The 24,231-nt window shown below is 43.2% G+C and overlaps 1 protein-coding gene across 2 annotated transcripts in view; it reads left to right on the top strand.

The window, feature by feature from the left end:
* Nucleotides 1–23,298, top strand: part of RAB5A (RAB5A, member RAS oncogene family) — a 146,446-nt gene extending 123,148 nt beyond the window's left edge. For both annotated transcript variants that reach the window (XM_069212067.1, XM_069212068.1), the window contains exons 4-6: nucleotides 8,556–8,678; nucleotides 12,680–12,773; nucleotides 21,107–23,298. In XM_069212067.1, the coding sequence (XP_069068168.1) occupies nucleotides 8,556–8,678; nucleotides 12,680–12,773; nucleotides 21,107–21,222 (333 nt within the window). In that variant the 3' untranslated portion in view covers nucleotides 21,223–23,298. The remainder of the gene's footprint in view (nucleotides 1–8,555; nucleotides 8,679–12,679; nucleotides 12,774–21,106) is intronic.
* The last annotated feature ends 933 nt before the right edge of the window (nucleotides 23,299–24,231 follow it).

Genomic DNA, 24,231 nt, shown 5'->3' with positions numbered 1-24,231 from the left:
AGAGAGAGCTGTTCTTTAGGGATGGATAGAAGGACTTGAGGGCTAGATCAACTGCCCGCAGCTCTAGCAAGTTGATGTGGTATTGCTGCTGTTTGTCTGACCACAGGCCCAGAGTTTGGAGGGAGCCCATGTGGACCCTTCAGCCCTGATAAGATGCATCCGTTAAAGTTTGAGTAGGGATGTTCTGATGAAAAGGGACTCCTGTTAACAGATGCTGTCGATGAGTCCACCACAGTAGTGAGTTTTTTTGCCGTGGTGACCGTGTCAATTTGTCGTCTCACTTGTTTGCGAACTGACTCCATTGATCCTCAGATTTTCTTTTCAAGCGGTCTTGCAGTATCTGGCTTTCGGAACAATGAAAATACAGGAGGCAATGGAACCCATGAGTTAGGCTATTTGACTGACCGTTGGTTGCAGTGTATGAAGGATGTTGTGACACTTCTGCTCTGTTAATAATAGTCTCTCCTCCGAAGGATACACTTGTGCGAAATTTGTATCCAATGTTGCTCCTAAGTGATGGAGCCTCTGGGTTGGCGTCTGTATAGACTTTTGTAGATTTACTTGAAGACCGAGATTTCTGAAGGTATTCAAGCTGGTTTGAAGATGTTGCATTGTCTGGGTTGGCAAGCTGCTTTTCAGTAGCCAATCATCAAGGTACAGGTAAATAAAGATCTTTTTCCTCCTCGGGTGTGCTGCCACTACTGCTACGCACTTGGAGAACGTGCGAGAGACTGACTTCAGACCAAAGGGTAGCACCCTGTATTGGTAGTGTTTAAAACCAACAATAAAGCACAGGAATTTCAGGTGCTTCTCAGCTACTGGGATGTGAAAGTCAGCATCCTGCAGATCGATGGAACACATCCATCCCCCCGGATGGAGCTGGGGGATAGATCTGATGGAGGGCCAGCATTCTGAATTTGTCTTTGCAAATGTATTTGTTGAGATGTCTTATATCTAGGATTGGTCTGAAGTCTCTGTTTGTACTATTCCGCACAAGGAAGTAACGGAAGTACACTCCTCTTCCCCTTTTAGATGGTGCAACCTCTTCAATCGCTCTTTTTCGAATCAGTGTGACAACTTCATCTTGTAAGAGGAATTGTTGATAACGTGATGTTTTTGATGGTTGGACTGATGTGGGTGGAGATTTGAAACGTAGTGAATACCCATTTTCTACAATATTTAGAACCTATTTATCTTTGGTTATGGAGCGCCACTCGTCCATTTGATTGGTAATAGTTCCTCCCATCGAAGTGGATGACAGAACTGGGGGGAAGCGATTTCTCATTGTTTTTGTTGTGTTTTGGATGTAGATGGATTTTGTCTGCCTGCTCCTCATTACCTTGTTGGTTTACATGATTGATATAAGAGTCTACCTTTTCTTTCTTGCTGTCTTGGGACCCAGTGAGGGGTTGAACGTGCTCTGATGTTAGGGCACCTGTTGTAAGGTCTGTATCTTCTGCTGTATTCTTTGCACTTTTCTAGACCTGCAGCTTTTAGTGTTTCAAATTCGGCTTTCATTTTGGCCATTATCCTGTGGAACCCAAATAGAGAGTTGCCAGTGAATGGGAGGTTCATAATCCGATTCTTTGCCCCTGGCTTGTGGCCTGTTATGCAGAGCCAAGATGATAGTCTGGCACATATCCCATGAGCATACCCATGTGCAGATAGATCTCAGCCGTCCTCAGCCGCGCTAATTATCTGACTGGCTACTAGACAACCTTCTTGTAGGATTTCTTTGAAATCTTGCCTGTCTTCCCTAGGTAGCTTCTCAACAAATCTAGATACTTCCATAAAAGAAGCGAAGGTGCCACACGTTTTTCTTCCCAGTGAGTCTAGAGGTTTCCTTTCATATCTGGCGGTACAGTTGATGAGGAAGAAACTGAATGGGTTTTTCTGGCTGCAGGTAGAATGACCGTGTCCGGTGCAGGATGAGATCTGAGAAACAATGGGTCCTGATCTGGAGCCTTCTATTTCTTTAGAATTCTTGTTGGCGCTGCACATAAGGTTGCTGGCGTGAGGAAAATATCCATTACTGGTTTTAAAAGTCCCGGAACCAAACTGAGTAGCTGCTTGGAGGAGGTGGATGGTGCAGCATTTCAAATATTACCAGTGACGATGCTGTAGGCTCAGGGATGTCTATATTAGGTTTATGAGCTCCTGTGACCAACACTTCATTGAAGGTGTTAATGTCCTCCACCGGAGAGACTCTCGCCGGAGGAGTGTCTGTTAAGGTAGGCAAATAGTTTTTAATAGACGATGTAGAGGCAGTAGACCAGGAAGGTGATCTGCATCATTGATGATATGATCAAGAGCTCCGAGATTTCCTGGAAGGGGTAGGTGATGTAGCTCTCGGAATAGAGGTGTTTTACTCCTTGTGTGTGACCGAGGAGTCCTGTGTCGTCTTTGTGGTGCTGCATGTCCTACAGAAGCAGGTGTTGTTGTCCACCTAGTTTGAGACGTTGGAGATAGTGTCCTTGGAAGGGATCATGAGGGTGAATACATTTGAGAATACTGTAAGTGGACTACGAGGGACCGGGCCCTTGCGAAGACTCTCAAGCCAACTCGGTAAAAGGTTAATTGGTGAAACTTGACCTCCTGCTACCAAATGGGAGGAAGGTCTCGAGGATGTCCGGGAAGATTTACTTCCTGTGGTTTTTGCAGGTGATTAATGCCTTTGAGCCACCGACGTCTGTAGAGAACAAGTAGGTGGAGCAGTTCTCGCCAGTGGGAGATGTTGGCTTCAAAAGACTTTGTGGTGACGGTGGAGAATGTGAACAGCCCTGTCTCAATGTCAAAATATGACGACGTGGAATACAATAGAATGGGTGAAGTGTGTCTCGACGTCGAATGGCGTTGCAGTGTCGGCGGAGACCGTGAACGCCCATGTCTCAACGTCGAATGATGTCTTGACGTTGAGAATGACAGTACATGTGGTGAGTGTCTCAACTTAGAGCGGCGCCTGGTTTCCATCAACAGGGAAATAAACCTTTGCCGTGACGATGATGATCTCTGGGCTGTCATTGTCATTGTGGTCTTTGCCATTAAGTGTTGTTTCGACGTAGATGGGCCATGATGTATCCTTAACGGAGTAGCAGCACAACAGTGCTTACTCGGCGTTGAGCGATGAGTGACCGCCAACAGAGACTTTTCTTTTGTTGATGTCGGTGGTTGATGATGTACGATGGCTTTTTACGTTATGCCCCTCGATGTCGCGGGTCGCTGTTGACGGAGGTGTGCTTCTCGACGTCTGTTGATGACGTTGATGTGACGAAGATGGAACTGTTAACGTCAATGCTGGCGGTGAAAAAATACGTATTTTCCTGCCTGCTGAGGTAGATCAGTGGTTCTAGAGTCTGTTGTCATTTTCTTACTCTCTTGCCAACCATAACGACGGATCTTTTCTCTGTCTTTCAAGGCCCTTCTTGAAAGATTCTGGCAATGGCTGCAGGTCTCAGGACAGTGGCTTTCAGGCAGACACACGATGCAGACTGACTCTGCCTTCTTTTTGCCACAAGAAGGGCATTTGACAAAAAGGGATGGTATTTCACTGGAAAATAATAAAAATTCCTGTCAGGAAACAGTCTTAGTTTACTCGCAGTGAAAAAACGTTGAAAGTTTCTGGTAAAAAACAAAAAGAAAACCCGGATAATGCACTCTCAATGCTTCAGGATCCTAACTGAAGCAGCTGGAAAAAAGAACTGACCTAACTGTAACCCATCACCTCACTCTCACCTTTGAGGCATGGGAATACTCAGTGCTTATGACTTTGATAAGGATTCCCCTGGAAGAGAACTAGGATTTACAGGTAAGTAACTTATCCTTTCAGCTCTTTGCTGAACTTACGTTCTCAAAGAGTAGGAGTATCTTAAAGCTCAAATTGTTACTAGATCTCATGGCAATTACCTTTGTGGCACATTCGGGATTCCTAGTGGTGCTATCAAAAAAGGTAGAAGCAACAAAGGACACTGTGGGTCTAATTTAGATGACAGTGGACAGGTTATTCTGTCACAACGGTGACCTGTAGCCCGACTTCCCTGAAACATAAATACCATATGATTCAGATTTTGGCGGGCGGGCTATCCGTCACTGTTGTAATGGATTAATACGTGTGCTGACATGTAAATCGTGCACTAAATCTTTACTGACCTATTCTCTGGTAATTACCCAACACAGCAAACGTTTGTCAAAGGGGCAAAATTTCCAGCCAGTTAATTATATCACTATAAACATTGAACTTTTTTCCATGTGTAGGAACTTTTATGTTGGTCATTTTACTGGAAGTGACCATCGGTCATTAGTTGCTACAATCGTTTTATGGGTCATTTGTGACCTTTTAACCCTGACGTTTGACCCATGAATGCTGCCTAGAATGCCAGGCACCACAACAAAGCAGGTTGAAATGTAATCCAGAATCCCTTGAGAATCTTTCATCTCTGCAGTTGGCGAGGACTGGCTATTACTGAGCTGTATTGATCATGTCACACCCCTAGGGTTGCTATACAGACTTGATAAGAGAAGTTGCAGTTGTGTATTTGATAACAGGCAGGAAAATAGCAGTGGCATGGCCAAATGGAGTCAACTGTACTGTGTTGACTCACATTGGTTTGATAAAGACCCAAAAAAGAAATTTGGGGAAAAAAAAACTTGTTTATTTTAAGACTAAAGCTCAATACAATTTAAGCAATTTAAAGTAATAATAATGCAGCATAAGTTCTTTGTTAAGCAGAAATGGAAACGCTTATCTCCTTCTTGGAAAAGATGCCTGTGTAATTTGCACTGGGACTGATCATAATGTTTATTAGTTAGTAACAAGGGGAATGGGTATAAATAGGGTGCAGGCTGTCAATGAACTTTCTAGCAGCGATTTCTTGACCGCTTATAAATTGACTTTATAATACATTAAACAAGCCTGATTAGGTTGCTGATCTCTGATTCTTGGAAATTTTATCAACCCCTATCTAACAAGCCAGGCCATAGATACTATACAGGCTATTTTTACTACTAAAAACTGGTCTTGGCACGCTCATACTATCTTCCCCCTATTATTTTCGGTGGTATAATTTGGAATAATTCTGAACTTGTGGTAAGGATCTCATTTATTTAAAAAAAAAAAAAAAAAAAGCACTTTAATCCCAAATCATATGGTTTGATATGTTTAATGCATGTGACTGAAGATGGCTTGCTTCTTCCACCAGAGCAACACAGCTTCAGAGCAGGCCACAATACTTTGAACCATGTTCTTTCCCTGTAGTGTATTACACAGAATTCAACCTTGGCTACTAAAAAGTTAAATTTGTGATTTGTCATCTTGCGTGTTGTGGTTTTTTTATACAGTCCAGAGGGCTTTCTTCTGGGCTAAGGGACAAGTGATTGACATACGTCTGCAAATCCAGTGCCTTCTTCAAAGTCTACACACGACATATTGGATTTTCAGATGGAGCTAGAGGCTTCATAGTGATTAATGTTACAAATATCTTTTAAACATGGGCTAATTCAGCGATGTGTTCTTCCACTATCTTGTATATAGCATCGCTTAATTTGAGCCGGTGGTTTCCGGTGCTCTGCACCAGCACTTAATTCTTGCCACTGTCACTTGTGACACTCTGCCACATGTGTATAAGCACACTAGCAATTGTTTGAATGCATATTAAATTAATAATCACTAATAGGTGCCACTTGAGCCATTCTCATAGCTTTGGGGTCTTGAATAGAATGAATTGTCATACTTGTTGGAGTGTGATGGGTAGTACTTGTGCGGTACTGCAACAGGCAGCGCTGACAAGGGCAGTGGATGGTGCAAGCTGCCATGTCCCCCTCACGAGGGCCCTGGCACGTATTTTACAAATTAACCACTGATTTCTAGCATTATTTTCAGTCTCCTGGAGCATCTATGGATTATGAATTCTTTCGCACCAAAAGTGGGTCGTATCAAATTGATTAAACTGATGTACGCTGATTACCTAGCTATGCTTGATTATAACGTGGCTAGTCTCCAAAGGCAATTGAAGTCCTTAAAATTATTCCCTGATACGTAATCTTGGGATAAAAAAACATAGATAAATCTAAGGTAGTGTCCTTTGGAAGGGGATAAGGGAGATCCGTGTAGTTTCTACAGTTTGTAAATAAAGAAGTTGGAATGGTGGCTGAATGAGTACTCGTGCTTTACCTTTGTTACACCTCTTACTTGAAATATTCACTGTGCTAGGATTTCCACTGGAGCGGTCCATAATTTTTAACTTAAATGTTGAAGATGCTACCTAGGGAAGATGGCTCCTTGATGCTGTATGGGGCGGTATGTTAGGGGGAAAAAAATCACCCACTGTGTTTAACTGTTTTGTATTGTTAAACAAGCAAGTGCATGACACACAGGTACATAATAAGGTGCCCATTATTCAACCTTTCACAAAAACAGTGTTTCCATGTTGTAGTATTTGATCCTGTTCCTTACTGCAAATTGGCTTATTGTTTCATCAAACTCTCCCAGAAGCTTATTGTATCTCCCCCCAAATATCTAAGATAAACAGCTGACACCTTTGCTGCAAACTAATTAAGGCACGTTTCCACCCCCATTTAGAAGAGCTGCAGAGCGGAACCATCCCAAATTGGATGAAGATATCTGCCTTGGTGTCCACATCCCCTAAGGCATAGGTATATGGGGCCATCCCAATTTTAGCCAGTAGTATTCTGGTTAGGTAAGCTGTATGTAGCAGTATTAGTTTATTTTAGACTAAATCCGGCTTTTATTTCAGCCTCTATTGGGGAGCTAATCGCCATCTTCCACACCCCATTCCTGAAAGCTGCCCACATCTTTCTTGTCTTTCTCTGATTGTTCCCTCTGAGTTGTCAGTGGGTGCCTTCATTCTTGTCATTTTATTCATCATGGATAATGCCTTCTTTGAGAGAGGTTCAATTAATATCACAGTCTGCACCGGCGATGTGTCCTCTAGAATTGTCAATGTTTTCCTATATTTCTTATGATATAATGCAACCAGGTATCCTCTCGGCTCTCTTGCATATCTGTCAACTCTCAAAGCTCGTTCATCTAGAGAAGCAAAGCCCCACTCAGTAATACCTTTTGTATAGCAGGGAGGGCTATCATGCCACCTTCATAAACACCCCTTGCCTCTTGTCAACTTATCCCCAAGCGATCCAGGATGCTCCTCCATCACATAATAATAACAGCCGCACCTATGACTCTACTCCCCCTCCACCCAAAAAAGTCTGCTAGGACTCCGTGGTGTATGTTCTGAAGGATATAATTGAATTTAGGCAGTACAATCATTTTGAACATCGCTCAGACTCCCCACTTCCCAACGCCCCCCCTATAACCACCTCCAGCAGGGGTGACCGTTTAGCACATGGTTGTGTGTCTGTCAAAATTTGAATCCATAAAGTTCAATCCTGAATAGGCACTGTGGTGAGTAGGTCCAGGGCCAACCCAAATAAGGGGGGGGGGGGCGTAAAAAGACCGATTTTCCACCAATTGATGTAGGATCCCAAATAGTCTCTGAAGATTGTGAGGTGATGCATAATTTGTTGCATTGTCTCCATTGATTTTGCCATGTATAGCAGGACATTGTTCACATACATCTCAAGTCTCTACCTTACCAGCTCATTTTTCCTTACCCACTGTGCCAAGGGCTCCAGTGCCAAGGTGAATATCACTGGGGACATCAGGCAACTCCTCTTGTACCTCTTTATAGAACTAAGTATCCTACAGCGTCCCATTCACTTTAAATTTCGCTAACGGGGTTTCCCTATAAAGGAGCCTTAACCTTCTCTTGTAGTTGGTTCCAAAATACGTAATTTCCAGCACCGTAAATGTATATTCCCATTCCAGAGTATCGAATGACTTAGTGGCATCCAGTGATAGGACACTGCAGGTGGTCCCCCACTCATGTCTCTTGTACAGTTCAGACACCCAGCTAGCCACTGCATATTAAGGCTTATACTTCTTTTAGGTCCTACTGATCGGGGAGTTTAAGTATTGATATAGCCTTTCTGAGTCTTGTAGCCAATACTTTTACCAATATTTTGCTCTTCAGATTTAATATTGAAATGGGTCCATATGGCTCGTATTTGTCAGTGGGCTACTTCGGTTTGGGTATCCGTGCTGACGTCTCTTTAATTGATTGATGCTGTCTGCCCTGGCTTAAATGTTTTCACCTACTGTTGCTGCAAAAGGGAGTGACCAATAAAGGAGATGTAGAAAAATGGATATTTAATCCAAAACATGTTGCATGGAGGTCAGATATTTTTCTCTGAAAACTTTGTATCAAACTCAGGCGTGCTGGAAAGGTTACATTTTATATTTTGATATTTTATTCTGATCTGTAGCTATTTGTTTTTCACATTGTTTTTCTATGTTGTGATGGTATTTGTATGTTTGCTGAAATTGTGATTTTGATTTAGTGTTTAGGAATGATATAGGCTAAAGAAACCTCGTTTGTAATGAGTGTGTGTAAAATGTATTGCGCTCAATGTAGCTAACTGCATGGTTTAAACAGAGGAATTATCTTTTTGCTGTGAGTGTTTGTGATTCTTTCCATCAACAGGAGTCTTTTGCAAGAGGGAAAAACTGGGTGAAGGAACTTCAGCGACAAGCAAGTCCGAACATTGTAATAGCTTTGTCAGGAAACAAGGCAGACCTTGCCAACAAGAGAGCTGTTGATTTTCAGGTATGTTAAAACCCGATCCATCACTGTGTATGAAGTATTCAATCAATCAATGCATTTATAGAGCGCGCTACTCACCAGTGAGGGTCTCAAGGTGGGGGGGGGGGGGGGGGGGTCACTGCTGCTCGAAGAGCCAGGTCTTGAGGCGCTTCCTGAAGGCGAGGTGGTCCTGGGTAGTCCTGAGGTGGACAGGAAGGGAATTCCATGTCTTGGCTGCCAGGTAGGAGAAGGATTTACCTCCAGCGGTGGTTCTGCGGATGCGGGGGACGGCGGCGAGGGCGAGGCTGGTTGAGCGAAGTTGACGGGTGGGCGTGTAGAAGGCGAGGCGACTGTTAAGGTATTCTGGGCCCTTGTTGTGGAGGGCTTTGTGTGCGTGGGAAGGAGCCTGAAGGTGATCCTTTTGTTGACGGGTAGCCAGTGCAGGTGTTTCAGTTGGGCGGAGATGTGGCTGTGGCATGGTACGTCGAGGATGAGTCGTGCAGAGGCGTTTTGTATGCGCTGAAGACGTTTCTGAAGTTTTGCGGTGGTTCCTGCGTATAGGGCGTTTCCGTAGTCCAGGCGACTTGTGACGAGGGCTTGGGTCACAGTTTTTCTGGTGTTGGCAGGGATCCAGCGGAAGATCTTTCGGAGCATGCGAAGGGTGTGGAAGCAAGAGGACGAGACGGCGTTGACTTGCTTGGTCATGGTGAGAAGGGGGTCCAGGATGAGTCCGAGGTTGCGTGCGTGGTCTGAAGGGGATGGTGCGGTGCCCAGGGCCGTGGGCCACCAAGAGTCGTCCTAGGCGGACGGGGAGTTTCCGAGGATGAGGACTTCCGTATTGTCAGAGTTCAGCTTCAGGCGGCTGAGTTTCATCCATTGTGCGACATCTTTCATTTCATCCTGCAGGTTGGCTTTGGCGGTGTCTGGGTCTTTGGTGAGGGAGAGTATCAGCTGGGTGTCATCGGCGTAGGAGATGATGTTGTATTTGCGAGCGATGTTGGCGAGGGGGCTCATGTAGATATTGAAGAGAGTAGGGCTGACCGAGGAGCCTTGTGGGACGCCGCAGATGATCTCGGTGGGTTCTGAGCAGAAGGGCGGGAGGTAGACTCTTTGGGATCGGTCCGAGAGGAATGAGGTGATCCAGTCCAGGGCCTGTCCTTGGATACCGGTGGAGCGGAGGCGGGTTATTAGGGTGCGGTGGCAGACGGTGTCGAAGGCAGCCGAGAGGTCAAGGAGGATGAGGGTTCAGATGTCGATGGTGACTGCGATGAGGGCGATTTCCGTGCTGTGGTTGGCCTGAAAGCCAGACTGGGAGGGGTCGAGCAAGTTGTTGTCTTCGAGGAAGTTGGTCAGTTGCTTGTTGACGGCCTTCTCGATGACTTTGGCCGGGAAGGGGAGGAGCGAGATGGGCGGAAGTTCTTCAGATCGTTGGGGTCCGCCGTAGGTTTTTTCAGGAGAGCGTTGACTTCCGCGTGTTTCCAGCTCTCTGGGAAGGTGGCAGATGCAAACGAGCTGTTGATGATGTTCTGGAGATAGGGGGCGATGATGGCGTCGGCTTTGTTGAAGATGTGATGGGGGCACGGGTCCGAGGGGGCGCCGGAGTGGATGGTGTTCATGGTGGTTCTAGTCTCTTCGGAGCTGATGGGTGTCCAGGCGTTGAGGGTGATGGTTGGGGCTGTGAGTTCCGTGGTGGTCGGCGGGATCTGTGGTCCGAAGCTGTCGTGTAGGTCGGTGATCTTTCGATGGAAGAAAATAGCGAGGGAGTTGCAGAGTTCTTGTGAGGGCGTGATGGAGTTGGTGCTGGCGTTGGGATTGGAGAGCTCTTTGACGATGTTGAAGAGTTCTTTGCTGTTGTGGGTGTTCTTGTCCAGTCTCTCTTTGAGAGATGCCCTTTTGGTGGAGCGGATCAGCTGGTGGTGTTCGCAGATGGCGATCTTGAGGGCTGACCTGTTTTCTGCGGTGTGTTCTTTGCGCCAGGTTTTTTCGAGGGTACGGCAGGTTTTCTTGGATTCTTTGACGGCGTGTCTGAACCAAGGAGGTTTCCTGATGTTGGTCTGTCTTGGGTGGCTTCTGAGGGGGGCGAGGTTGTCGGCGCAGTTGGTGATCCACTGTGTGAGGCTGAGGGCTGCTTTGTAGGCGTCGGAGGTGATGGCAGGTTGGTTATGGTTGAGAGTGGAGAGTAGCTGTTCTGTGGAGATTTTGTTCCAGGGTCTGCGGGTGATAAGATGTGTGCGAAGGTGGTGGGTCTTGCGTCTGAAGGTGAAGTGGCCACATCTGTGGTCGGTCCAGTGTATCTCTGAGGAGATGCTGAAGGATACGTGGTTGCTGGCGGAGAAGATGTGGTCGAGCGTGTGGCCAGCAGTGTGGGTGGGGGTGTTCACCAGTTGCTTGAGTCCGAGATTGGCGAGGTTTTCGAGCAAGGTGGTGGTGTTGGTGTCATTGTTCTTCTCCAGGTGAAAGTTCAGGTCTCCGAGGAGGATGTAGTCCGGCGAGGCTAGGGCGTGCGGGGAGATGACGTCTGTGATGAATTCGCTGAATGGGGCACGCCAGGGGGCCTGTAGACGAGAGTGCCTCTGAGGATGGTCCTGGGGTCAGTGTGGACCTGGAAGTGCATGTGTTCGGCGGCGAGGAGGGTGTCTTCGGTGGAGGTAGTGACGTTGATGGAGCTCTTGTAGATGATGGCGATTCCACCTCCGATTTGGAGCCGTTGAGGCGTTCATCCAGGTTTCAGTGATGAAGGCAACGTCTGGTGCGGTTGAGTCCAAGAGGTCCCATAGTTCAATGGCGTGCTTGTGGACGGAGCGTGCGTTTAGGAGGATGCACTTGAGGTGGTTGTTGGAGCGTGGGCTGGTGGACGGATTGCAGGCGCTGTGGAAGGTATACTTGCAGGTTTGACAGGCGAAGGGTCCATGGGTGCGTTTGGGGCTGGCTTGGTAGCAGGTGGTAGTACGTAATAAGTATTACATGATTGTGATCAATTATTCGTTTGAGTAAATATTTCGGCATAAGACTAGAAACACTACTCACACGTGTGTGTATGTATTTTAAGAAAATCCTACAGGTGCCTTCAGCGTTCCGAATCACAGATTAAAACGTGGTCGATTTTAATACTTTACAAATTTTAAAACGTCTAATTGGCGAATTTAAGGGAGGTCATCATTCCTTCTGCAACATGCTCAAATACCCAGCACAACAGGGAATTGTCACATGAAAATGCAGCTGTCCTTGCAGCACCTGTCTCAGTACATTACATCCATTTTTGTTTTTATAGAACATTATTATCTGATGAGAATTGTGCTCATTTTACCAGTTTCAGGGGGATGAAAGGCTCAGACAGCCTTGCTGTTACATATAGTCCTGAAACCCTGCTGATCAGCGGGCATGTTGCAACAAGCACTGAACTAAATTAGTAACTTACAGAAATTCAGTGCCCCTGGCTTGAACTCCAGAGCCGTTGAAGCCATATTGGTGGTCACTCCTAGTCAAATGACGAGGAGCCAAATGGCTCCCAGGTCATGTTACACTTTAGTTTTACTACTAAAAATGCACTCCTGATTTGATTACTATATTGGTTTCTGCAGTGGAGAACAAGGGTTCTAGCTCAAGGCTGAAAGAAGCCAGAATGCTGTTCCTAACCCCTGGCTATCAGAGCAAGTTGGAGATGTGATATGATTGCTACTAGACAAGGAGATACTGAAGATTAAGAACACACTTGCACTTTGACTATCTTGGTTCCCTTCTGGAGTTATAGTACTCTGTGGTGATGGAGAGAGGCTGACTGGGTCACCCACACACAATCACTTTAGGACTTGCCCTTTGGCTAAAGGGGTATCAACCCCCCGGGAACTGGTTTCTTTGAAGGCTCTTTGAAGAGACGCCACCAGATCAGATACCACACATAAACGAAAAAAGGTCTGACTTAACACTTAAAAGAACGTAATGTGTCTTATGAAGCCTGTAAAATACATTGCTATTATTTATGCTAAGATGTTGAAGAATATATATTTACACTGACTTTTTTGCAGGAAGCACAGGCCTATGCAGATGACAATAGTTTACTGTTTATGGAGACTTCCGCTAAAACATCGATGAATGTAAATGAAATATTTATGGCGATAGGTAAGGGTTTTTTCTTTTTTAAAGAATGCATGTCGCTTTTGTTCTAAGATGCAACACGAATTAGTACCTTCTTGAAAGTATCCTTAGAATTGCTTCACCTACATCCTGCACTCTTCTAACATTTATTCCTCTCTTATGGTACTCATAGAACTCCAATCCAGGGGCTGAAACTGTCCTTTTGTTTTTTTTTTGTTTTTTTTATAAGGCAAACTCTGCCAGTGGGTATGGAGCTCTTTAAATGAGAACCAGGTTACGTTATTCAAGGTTAGTTTAATTTTTTTTAATTAGGTACCAGGAGATATAAATCACTGATAGGCCCTCAATCGGATGACTATTTCTGCAATCATGACATTTTATGCAATAGAATGACTTTTCAAAAGTTAAAGTGTCTCTTAGCTGGTTTGAAAGGTCCAAGGCTGGATAAGGCTGGTTTGCTGGACTTTGTCCTGCCTGCATCTGCTATGCCGACCCTTTCTTTCTGCTTTTTCTCTGAAAGTACATGGAGAGGATCCACAAGTAAATGTACAGTTCCCCTTTTTGTCCCACAAGAAATCGACTTGAAGTTGTTTTCACTCTGATGGGTGCTTCTAACCTCACCTTTAGAATTTTTCCCAGGCACTAGGCAGGATCTGGAAGTTTTCACAGCAATGCTCTTGCGCACCTCTAGGTTCTGTTCTGTGGCTCCACGTTGGTCTCATTCTGCTCAGTCCATGCACAGTTGCCCTTTTTGACTTCGTTCTCTTACAATGTTTCTTTTGGATGGCGATTACTTCTGCTCGTAAGGTTCAGACCCTTTCTGTTCATCTGCCATTCAGTTTGGTCCATCATACTTGGCCATTCTTGTTACCCATGGCGGTGCCTACATTTTATATGTGCCAGTCTATTTCTCTTCCTGTGCGCTCTGCCATCTTGCTGGCCACGATGGTCCAGTTGATGAAAGGTTAATTGTATATTTTTGCATGCTGTGCATTAATCTGCCATCTAGTGTTTGGGTCCGGAATTCTCCACTATTTCACCACGTTTTTAGTCCACCCTCTCCACCATTTGGTGTCCCCTTGTGACATCATCGTACTTCCACCAGATGTTCCTACCTGATGTCACCATCTTCATATTCTTTTTTTTCTGCCGTTGGGTCTGAATTTTTGCAGAAACGTCTCCACCACTAGGGAAAAACTTTGATAGTTTTAAGATAAATTATTCGAGAACTTTGTCAAGGAATACAGATATTGGCCAGAGATTTTGGCTGAAGAAAGGAGTAAGTTGTAGCTTACAGAGCATGCCCATTCGGGGGACCCCTCTTTTAGGAGTAATGGAGAAGAGACCGTTTCAGTTTTGCAAAAATTGTCATCATAAGTACGCTCAGAAGGATATACACCCAGTGTATAACCTCCGTCTGCCCATCGATTACCGGAGGGAAGATTGCAGCGCCTGGTCCGTGTTTACTGCGAACACTATGAGGGTAACAGCGAGAGAAAGAATAAGGCATCACACCCTGAAGGGCCAAAAACAAACACCATCGCTGAGAGAGCTTGGACTTTCAAGTGGCGATGAGGAGAATGTCGCCGAGGGGGCGGAAGAAGAAACTTTGGAGGGTGATCAGGAGATTATCGGGGTCGAAGAAGAGCCAAAGAGCAAAAAAATTGGAGGTAAGAGAGCCTACAACACCGCTAAGACACCTGATTCAAAGAAAACAGACTCACGGGTACAAAGGGGAGCTTCTGTCGAAACCCTTGCCATCCTCGGTACATCACATAAAAAAAAGTGCCTAACAGAACTCCCAAGAAGATTTTCAGTGGAGAAAAAATTCCAAAGAAGCAAGCTTCATCAAAGGACAGAAGGTCGAAGGAAGCTTCATTGAAGGGCCAAGATTCACGAGCCGAACGCCGAAGTTTGCTGTCTGAGCAGTCGCTCAAAAAAGCTTTGGCATCAAAATGGAAAAACATGGCTCACGACCCCGACCAACGCGCAGCTGAAATTGAGAAAAAGACTCTAGGCATGGATGGACCCCTTTTCCAAAAGAAAAAACATTTTGACTAAAGTGTCAAGGGATTCAGAATCCCACAGAAGACTTCAACAACAGAAGACACTTCTGAGGTAGAAGTCAAAGAAATTCAACCTCCACTCACACCAGAACCACAGAAAGAGGAGGAGGAACCTTTTTATGAGGAGGATGAGGAACAACAAACAATGCATCAGGCTTCAGAGGAAGGTGAACACATTGAAGCTCAATGGGAAGATTTAGAAGGAGACTCTCTGGAAGAGGGAGTAGAGACCTACCCATCAAACCCTCACTTCCAGATGATATTTGTATGTACAATTTACTGATCAAGAATTTAGCTGACAAGTTTAACATTCAGCTTGAAGACAAACTTCAGTCATGTTTTCTATTAGAAACTTTGCTGCCAAGTCAGGTAAAGAAGACAGTTTCTGCATATGCTTCCAAGCATACTAGATCAGGGCAGGGAAGGCTTTAAAGAACCAGCTAACTGCAGAGCAGTCACACAAGGGCAGAGAAGAAATATAAATATTCTTCAAAAGATCCTTCATACATTGAGGGAATCTGTACCAGCATACTTCATAATAACGTTGACTGCAAGAAAGAGGGCTAACATCCCCTCTACCTCAGGTCCACCTCCAGAGAAGGAGGGTAAAAAAGGGAGCTTATGGGTCGTAGGATTGAACAAAGTTCTGCAAACCAGTGGCATATTGCAAATTCAAATGCACTACTCAGTAAGCACGCTCATCATCATTGGGAAGAGATGAGAGAACTGATAAAACAGGTCCTGGAGCGGTATAGGAAAAGGGCAGCTCATTTGGCAGAAAGTGGAAACATAATTGGTGAATACGTGCTTGAGATCAGCCCTGGACGCTGCAGACATGTCTAGTCGACAAATGATGATTGGGGTGGCTCAGAGGCACCACTCTTGGTTGAGAATTTCTGGTTTTAAACCTGGAGTACACACACACATAGTAAATACTACATTTAATGGACAACAATTGTTTGGAAATTCGATGGATGAAAGCCTCAACCAAATTAAGGACAACAAAACAGCAAAGTCCATGGGAACGCTGCAGTTTCGTGTTGGAGTAACAAGGGGCTCATTCCTAACAACAAAACCAGCCTTCAGGGGGAGCTTCCAATCGGAGAGTTCTCGTCAAGGTTTCCAGAGTGGCACACAAACCAATACAACACAGAAAAGCTGGCAGTACCAATAATGGGCACAAAATCCCTTTTGTGGAAGAGCCAGAGGGAGTGGTCAAACATCCGGAGGTGGATCAACACCCTCAAATAAGTGACTGCACAGCAGCTACAACACCCTCACAAATACCATCAATAAGAGGGAAAATCAAGGAAATCAAGTTTCCACCACAGCACACCAGTAGGGAAAGATTGAGAAACTTCCTCCAGGAGTGGAGGAAGATAACTTCAGACAAATGTGTTTAAATACAATTCTGTTCGGGTATTGCATTGAACTATGCAAATTCCCGCCCTCAAGGGCACCAAGGATAAAGTTCCATTCCAAGGAGGAAACGGATCGACTCCTCAAGGAGGTAAAAGACCTACTAGATAAAAAAGCAATAGAACAAGTCCCAAAGCAAGAACTCAACAATGGATATTTCTCAACATATTTCCTTATCCCAAAGGTAGACAGTTCACTGCATCCAGTATTGATCTCAGATTCATAAACAAATTCATAAAGACACAAAAATTCAAAATGACAACGCTACAGAAAGTCATTCCACAGTTGCAAAAATGAGATTACGTAGCAACTATAGATTTGAAAGATACCTACTTGCACATTCCAATGAATGCAAAGCACAAGACATACCTAAGGTTTATGGTAAATGGAAAGCACTACCAACTCAAGGTGCTAGCATTCAGAATAAAATCAGCACAAAGAGTGTTCAAATAATGTCTTGCAGCAGTTGCAGCACATCTCAGAAGGAAGGGCACACGCCTATAGCCGTGCCTCAACGATTGGTTGGTAAGAGCAAACTCGCACAAAAGATGCAGACAGGTACTCAAATGACGAAGACTCTGTACGCACTAGGCTTTCCATCAAACATAGAAAAATCCTCTCCAGAACAAGTAAATATTTTCTTAGGAGCAAGCTTACACTCCATTCATGGGAAGGGCTTTCCCCATGAAGAGTGAACATAATGTCTTCTGAAAGAGACTCTCCTTTACCAGAAGGGGCAAGCTCCGACAGTGAGGACTGTGGGGAAACTACTTGGCATGATGGCATCATGCATTCCCTTAATCCAGCATGCAAGGCTTCATACAAGACCAATCCAGGAGTGGCTTTAAAATCAGGGGTCACAAGCAACAGGGAGTTGGGAAGATCTAGTGGTTGCTACGCAGAAGGTACAGGGGAAAATTGTGTGGTGGAACTGGGAAAACATTACACAAGGAAGACCATTTCTACAACCAACTCCATCATTGACAATAACCCTAGACACCTTACATTTAGGCGGAGGGGGGCACATATGGGATCCCTGAAAATACAAGGAATCAGGAGGCTGTACAACACAACAACATCTTAGAGCTAAAGACAGTTTTTTAGACTTAAAAGCTTTTCCAAAAACATCTAGGGGGCAAGACAATTTTGATTCAGACAGATAATACAACAAAACTGTTTTAAATTGTTGTAAGGGCTCTCATCTCTCCACGAGACTGTTAGATTAGGGACTACAGCACCTCTTCTTGTAGGCGACTGAGTCACTCCTGCACCAGTTCACAGCTGTCAGCCAGTCCTTCCCGCTCTCCAGCAGCACCTCAGCAAAACCCAAGTAGTAAACGTGATTTCGGGCAGCCTAGCACATGGACTCTGAAATTCTCTCAGGGAAAATTGTGGTCTTTACTCTTTTTCTCTCGTTAGCAATAAGTCTATTACACACACACAGGCAAGAAAAAAGAAATAGAACAGTTTTCAATAATTTTTTTTAAAAGACTGCAATCTACGGTAAAATACATAAGCTCTAATGATGAGGATAATAACAAGGCAAAGTCAGTATTGTGAAAATAAGCGATGTGAATATGAACAATCCCAACAATTTGCGATAAACATGAATATAAAAATTCCTCCCTAAAGCGTATTTTCTACCCTTAAGAGAGCAAGGCGTGTTAAACCTAATCTGCCAAAGCCATGTCATGAGAAACGTCCCAACCCCGTTATAAGGTCAGCCTCTAGTCTTCAAATCAGGCGGTGTGGAGACACAAAGGAGGAGGTGCAGTATTGCTAGAATATCCTGGGTGAAACCCCCTCTAATGACCTTGGCCTCAGAGTGTTTTTATAAGGCCCTTTTTATTGTCCATGCAGACATCCTGACGTGGGTATGTACCTAAGCATTAGATTGTGTGCACAAACTTGGATCAGCAATATCATAATAAAAATGCCTGACATGTTCACATTCTGTTCTTGTCTAACGTGAAGCAAAGGGACATGATGACAATCCAATACGTACATTACTGATAATGACACTTTCTCAGAATGGCAACTGATTATAAATTAAAAACATTTCTTATAAAATGCAAGTACTGCTAAAATGAATAAATTACAGGACACAGGCCTGCAAGCCAAAGGTAAGCTAAATTCCTATGCCCAAGAAACTAAATGGATCCACGACAACATCAGCTAACAGGGTGGTACTGAGTCTCCACCCCTCTCAAAACTAGCTGTGCAAATATGGAAATGGGCAATACAGGAAAACTCAGAGATTCAGGTGATACATTTTCCAGGAAAGGACACTATCGAGGCGGACAGACTGTGAGCAGGCTGGCCTCAAGCGTTCTCAAAGTGGTACAAAGGATTTTTCAGAAATGAGGGATGCCAACTCTGGATCTGTTTGCAACTCCTCAGAACGTGAAATGCCAATACTTTGCCTCCAGACAGATACACCCTCATTTTTTTACAAATACTTTCCCCCCAATTCTCTGTTGCACAAGATAATTATCAATTGCAAGAAGGAGTCGCAAGAACTTAATTTTAATTACAACACTGTAGGCAAGACAAACATGGTACTCGGAGATAGTACAACCAGCCCAAGGGAGATTCCAAAAGCTACCAAGACATCAAGATCTGTTGTCCATGTAAAAGGGAATGGTATTACACCTAGAATCAGAATATTTGAAACTAACGGCATGGCTCCTGAAGACTTAGAATTTGAACACATGACGTTACCAGAAAACACACTGGGAATATTAAGAGGAGCATGAAAACCTATAACAAGAAACTTTTATATGGGAAAATAGAAGCAGTTTTCACTTTGTTGTGTAAATAATAGTTTAAAAAATAAAATCTCAAGGGAAAAGGCAGTGTTAAAATATTTAACCCCACTTTTACAAAAGGTCTTACTTAGGCATCATTAAAAGTTCATCTAGCAGCAGTTGTGCTCTAACCAAGAGGTCTTACAGGAAGACATTTTTACACATCACCAGTGGTAAAAAGATTCTTAGAACGGGCTAAAAGAATATTGCCACCAAAAAGGGTACCAGCACCTGCATTGAACCTAAATATAGTTCTTTCTCAACTCATGAAAACACTTTTTGAGCCTTCACACAAAACTACTTTACAAATGTTAACTTTAAAGACCACTTTTTTGGTTGAAATTACTTTACTGCAAAGAGCAAGTGAGTTGCAGGCACTCGCAATACAGGAACCTTATTGTTGAACTTATAAGGACAGAATTGTTATGAGAAGGTGGTTTCACAGTTCCACATTAATCAAACTATTCAATACCACGTTTCTTTCAAAATCCCAAAACACGCAGAGAGGACTTTGCACACATTGGATGCAGGATGCTCCATCGTGTATTGTGTTGAAAAGACGATACCTGTCAGAAAGACTCAACAACTTTTTGTATCCTTTAGCTACTTGGGAAGACATAACAAGGAACACAATTACAAGATGGATTGCACAAATAATTAACTTCTGCCACACTTATGCAGGCGAAGCATAAACACCACCACCAAGGGCACGCTCAACTCAAAACAAAGGAGCAACTATTGCTTTCTTGGCAAATACACCATTGCAGGAAATGTGTATGGCAGCAACAAGGTCTTTAGTGCACAAGTTTACAAAACATTATTGTGTGGATATCAAAATGAACAAAGAAGCTCAAGTGGGACAAAGGGTCTTAAAGCATCAGTTTACAAGTCAGTGCCCATCTTCAACCCAGCCGCCACAGATTGTTAAAAAAACAAAAACAAAAAAACAAAGCTATAAAATCAGTGCACAGCATGTGAATCCACAAAAGGTTCACCCTGCACAGCATGAAGTTTCTTACCTGTAGGTGTAGTTTTGCAGCTTAAAGTTTTTTTCGGGACTTGCAAGTGACCCACCCACCTCCACCAAAAAAGGTGGGGTGGGGGGAGAAAAAAAAAAGAACCTTAAGATGGCGACCTCAGGTGGGAATATCCAGAGGAAGTATAATGACATCACAAGGGGACACCAAATGGTGGTTCTGCTGATGCTCACCAACAAACAACTGTAGAAAGAGAGGGCGGAAATAGTGGAGCACTCCGGACCCAACCACTAGACGGTGGAACAATGCACAGCATGTGAATCCGGAAAATTCTTCAAACTTCAAAAACCCATCTACAGAAAATAAACTTTACTTTCTTTGTAGTTCTTTCATTTTCAACTCTTATCTCAGGAGGTTTTTTCCAAGCTTTTTTTTTTTTTTTTTTTTAACACAACAGGTAAACTTTAATACTAAGTTTAACTGGTAGAAGCCTAGCTAAAATTGGGCCTTTCAAATGAGATGGCTGATTTATGCCCGAGACCCTGGCTACCTTTTTGCCAGTCAAGGGTACTGGGGAACTGAGTTCATTGGAAGCTCAGACATGGGTGACTAAGGCTTTGTGGGACAACTGCAGAAAGGTTCATACTAGTGACTGAGCCAAACTAACAAAGCTGCAGGCATGGTCAGTCAATGAGGGATGAAGCGGTGTGGGACAGAGTTTTAAGTATGGTCTGGAACTGGAAACAGTGGTTTTCATTCAAAGGAGGGGAGTAGTTCAGAGGTGTTTACCTACTTAGCCTGAAATAGCTAGCAGAAATAAGGGAACCGAAATACTTTTAGGAATAACAGGGACAACAAAATGTTGAAACAAGGATTGTTTTCCTAAGTTTAATTATTTGTTCTAAAAAGTGATCATGGAATTCCATGACCTTGAAGCATTTGTCAGCAGTGTGACTTCATACTGCCTTCAGTCTGTTCATTTGATTGAACTGCATTCAGGAACACATTATCATGACTTAGACCCTACATTCACAAGTGATGGAACAAGTAGCATGCTTAATTTATGTTAATTTATTTCTATCTTTCAGCTAAAAAGTTGCCCAAGACCGAACCACAGACTACTGGAGCAAGTGCCACACGAGGGCGAGGAGTAGACCTGACGGAACCTACACAAACTCCCAAGGCTCAGTGTTGTAGTACCTAGACACACAGATGGCTTCGAACCATGTCATGAAAATTCTTCTGCTTCCGAATTGCTCTTAAAATTGGAAATGGAGTATTTAACCTGGCCCATTATAACCTCCAAAACTATTGAGAGACTTCTGGTGTTACTCGCATAACCAAAATATTTTAGGTGTTTTGAACGTCATTTTTTTTAACAACATGCATGTATAACAACCTGACGGAAGTGTCTCGGTCTACACAAAACATGGACATTTGAAAGATTTGTCTTGTTCGGAAGATTTTAAAATTGTAACGCTTATCTCTTGACATTTGGGGGTATGTAACGTTTATTTTGTAGGCGATAGGGGAGTCTATTATGCACATTGGCGCTTTGATTACCACTGTAGTAACTAACGAGTTAGGAATTGAACCCAAGCCAGTTACCTCCAAGTGTGCTTATTTTAACAATTCTTTCCAAAATCTCTTGATGGCATCCACAGTTTTCCTAGAAATTTCTTCCTCTTAATGCAGGTGAAATGTACATTCCACGTTTTAATAATTTTTCAATGATGAAAGTGCCCACGTCAGTTGTGGAAAACAAAAGAACATTCAGACAGTATGCTTTTCAGAAAACTATATTCTTTAGTTACCATGCTTGGTAAGAACTACTCTGGTTAAGTCATTGTGATTTCAGACAGAACAGATATCTGTAATCTTCTGACTGAAGTAGAAGTAAATTGATATTTTCTGTAGTATGTTTTTTTTTTTCTTCACACTCCGAGGTCCTCTAGCAGAACAACACTTTTTGTGTTTTGTTTTAATTCATGGCCATTGCACAGGGTTTCTTAAGTAGTTCCTTTAAGGTGGGGTCCATTTGATTCTTCCACCCACAGACAAAAAGGTTCTCATCATAAGGCAGTTGTGTGCAGTCTTGTGCTTTGCAACATTTAGCTTGATGAGTGGAGAAGTGCTCTCCAGCCATGGTAGGTGGTAAGAGTGTGTTTTTTTTTTTTTTTTTTTTTTTTTTAACCTTAATACATGTTGGAAACCTACCTTATTCTCCTGCTTGGTGTAGACCATTTTTGTTTCAAAATCCTATCCCCAAAATTTAAAGAACAATTGAATATTTGAATCCAGTGTTGATGTGTCCGTCCCTTCTGCAACCAGGCTCGCCAGCACAACTTTTCCAGATGAACTTATTCAAGACCCTAATATTTAATCTTAACTATCACCGCCTAGAAAAGCCTAAACGAAAGGATAACTCAAAGTAAATTTCTTCTTTCTTCTTCAAATGCAAGAGTTCTTGTAAAACACTCTAACATTGCAACATGTATGCACTTGTGTGCTACATCTAACAGACCTTTAAAATATGATTGGGTAAGAGGGGACCCAGTTTTTCTGTGATTCAAGCACCTGCCTTTGATATTCAAAGAATGGTTAGTCAGCCATGCCTTGCAAGGTGTACTGGTCGCCCAGTACCCCTTACCCGGCACTGCAAAGCAGTTTGTACTTTTTTGATGGAACAGGCACGTTCCTCTTTCAGGCGCTTTCCCTGCACTAACAATTATGTATACTCGAATCAGTTATCTTGCATTTGGAATTTAAAACAATATTGTATATAGGGTACTATTTAGAAGTCTACATTTATGTTTAACATGTTCTGTAATATGATTAGTAAGAGATTTGCTTAAATGTATACAATGTGTACAGTTACTAAAAAAAAATAATTTAAAAAAAAACAGGAAAAACCTAACGTTATTTTCATTTCCAGCCCCACCTGGGGTTCTTTCTCCAGGTTTATAACTGTAACATCATGATTTCTCATTAACACACTGCTCTGTGAATAATGAACTCTGCTTTCTTTTCCTCTAAAGTCTGTATTTTGGTCTGTCCAGATAATTGCACTAATTCTTTTTATTTTCATTATATGAAATTTGCCAAGTGTGTTGGAAAAGAGATGATTTAAGTCTATTTAAATACCGAACTGCTAGCAGAAACATAGCTGTGCAGGTTGTACATTTGCAGTAATCGGGGCTTGACAAGGAAATAACAGCTCAGCAGTGTTTAGTTTTATATTAAGGTGCTCAGGTTTGAATAAAGTGGTATAAAATCAAAACGGGACCCTGTTGAGTATGTTTTTTTTATGACCTGCGTTGCACGTTAGCTGAAAATGTATGTCAAATGGTAAAACCATGGGTAGCTGGAGACTAGAATGCATCAGTATGTATAGTTTCTGTTTACCTGTCAGCAGTGTATTTTCTAAACAATGAGGTATCTGATTGTTTGTTTTTTTTAGTTTTTTTTTTAAGCGCAAGGTAGATGACCTTCTTGGGTGCACCATTTTCTATACAGGTTTACTATGTATCACTGAACAGTACTCCGAGTCAGAACACAAAAGATGCATTTCTGATAGACCTCTAATTGCATGTTCCTCACCTTATGAATACCTCCAGGTGTCATATTACATCTGCAAACCGTTGCAGAGCAATTTCCTTTAGGGTTAGCATGTGTAATTTGTGACATCAAAGTACCACATGCCATGCCGTCTAGTCTGTGATGTCAGTACGAGTATAGATACATCACATACTCATGCTAGCAAGAGCCCCTTTATTTTTGTACCAGTTGGCATGGATCTGGAACTTCAGCTGTTGTTCAACAGTTTTGGCAATTTCTTGAAGATTGTACTTTTGGTGTGCAGAATATCACCTTAATCATCAGGGTTTAAGCCGTGTATGACATGTATCAGACAGTGTCTGCTTGTGTCTTGTTACTGGCAATGAGTCGAAGTCATGGTTATCGTGTGGCAAGATGAATAAGATGGCCATCCGTGACCATGGGAAGAAACTTGCAGATGTGGAGGTGAAGGACTCTGTCTCAGTTGATGTCTATGTCATGGCAGTCCCATTCGAGGTGAAGAGTAAGAGGCTATTCATTAGGCCAATCACAAGATCAGACATAGTCTAAATTAAGGTAGTCCAAACTGAGCTATAAAAAATCTAAACATAGCTGCCCTGCGTTGCATTTCTCGAAGTTGCATGACTCACCTACT

Source organism: Pleurodeles waltl, chromosome 10, assembly GCF_031143425.1.
Source record: "Pleurodeles waltl isolate 20211129_DDA chromosome 10, aPleWal1.hap1.20221129, whole genome shotgun sequence".
NCBI classification, from domain to species: Eukaryota; Metazoa; Chordata; class Amphibia; order Caudata; family Salamandridae; genus Pleurodeles; species Pleurodeles waltl.
The sequence above is the reverse complement of the archived record's forward strand: the minus strand, read 5'-3'. Positions and strand labels throughout refer to the sequence as shown.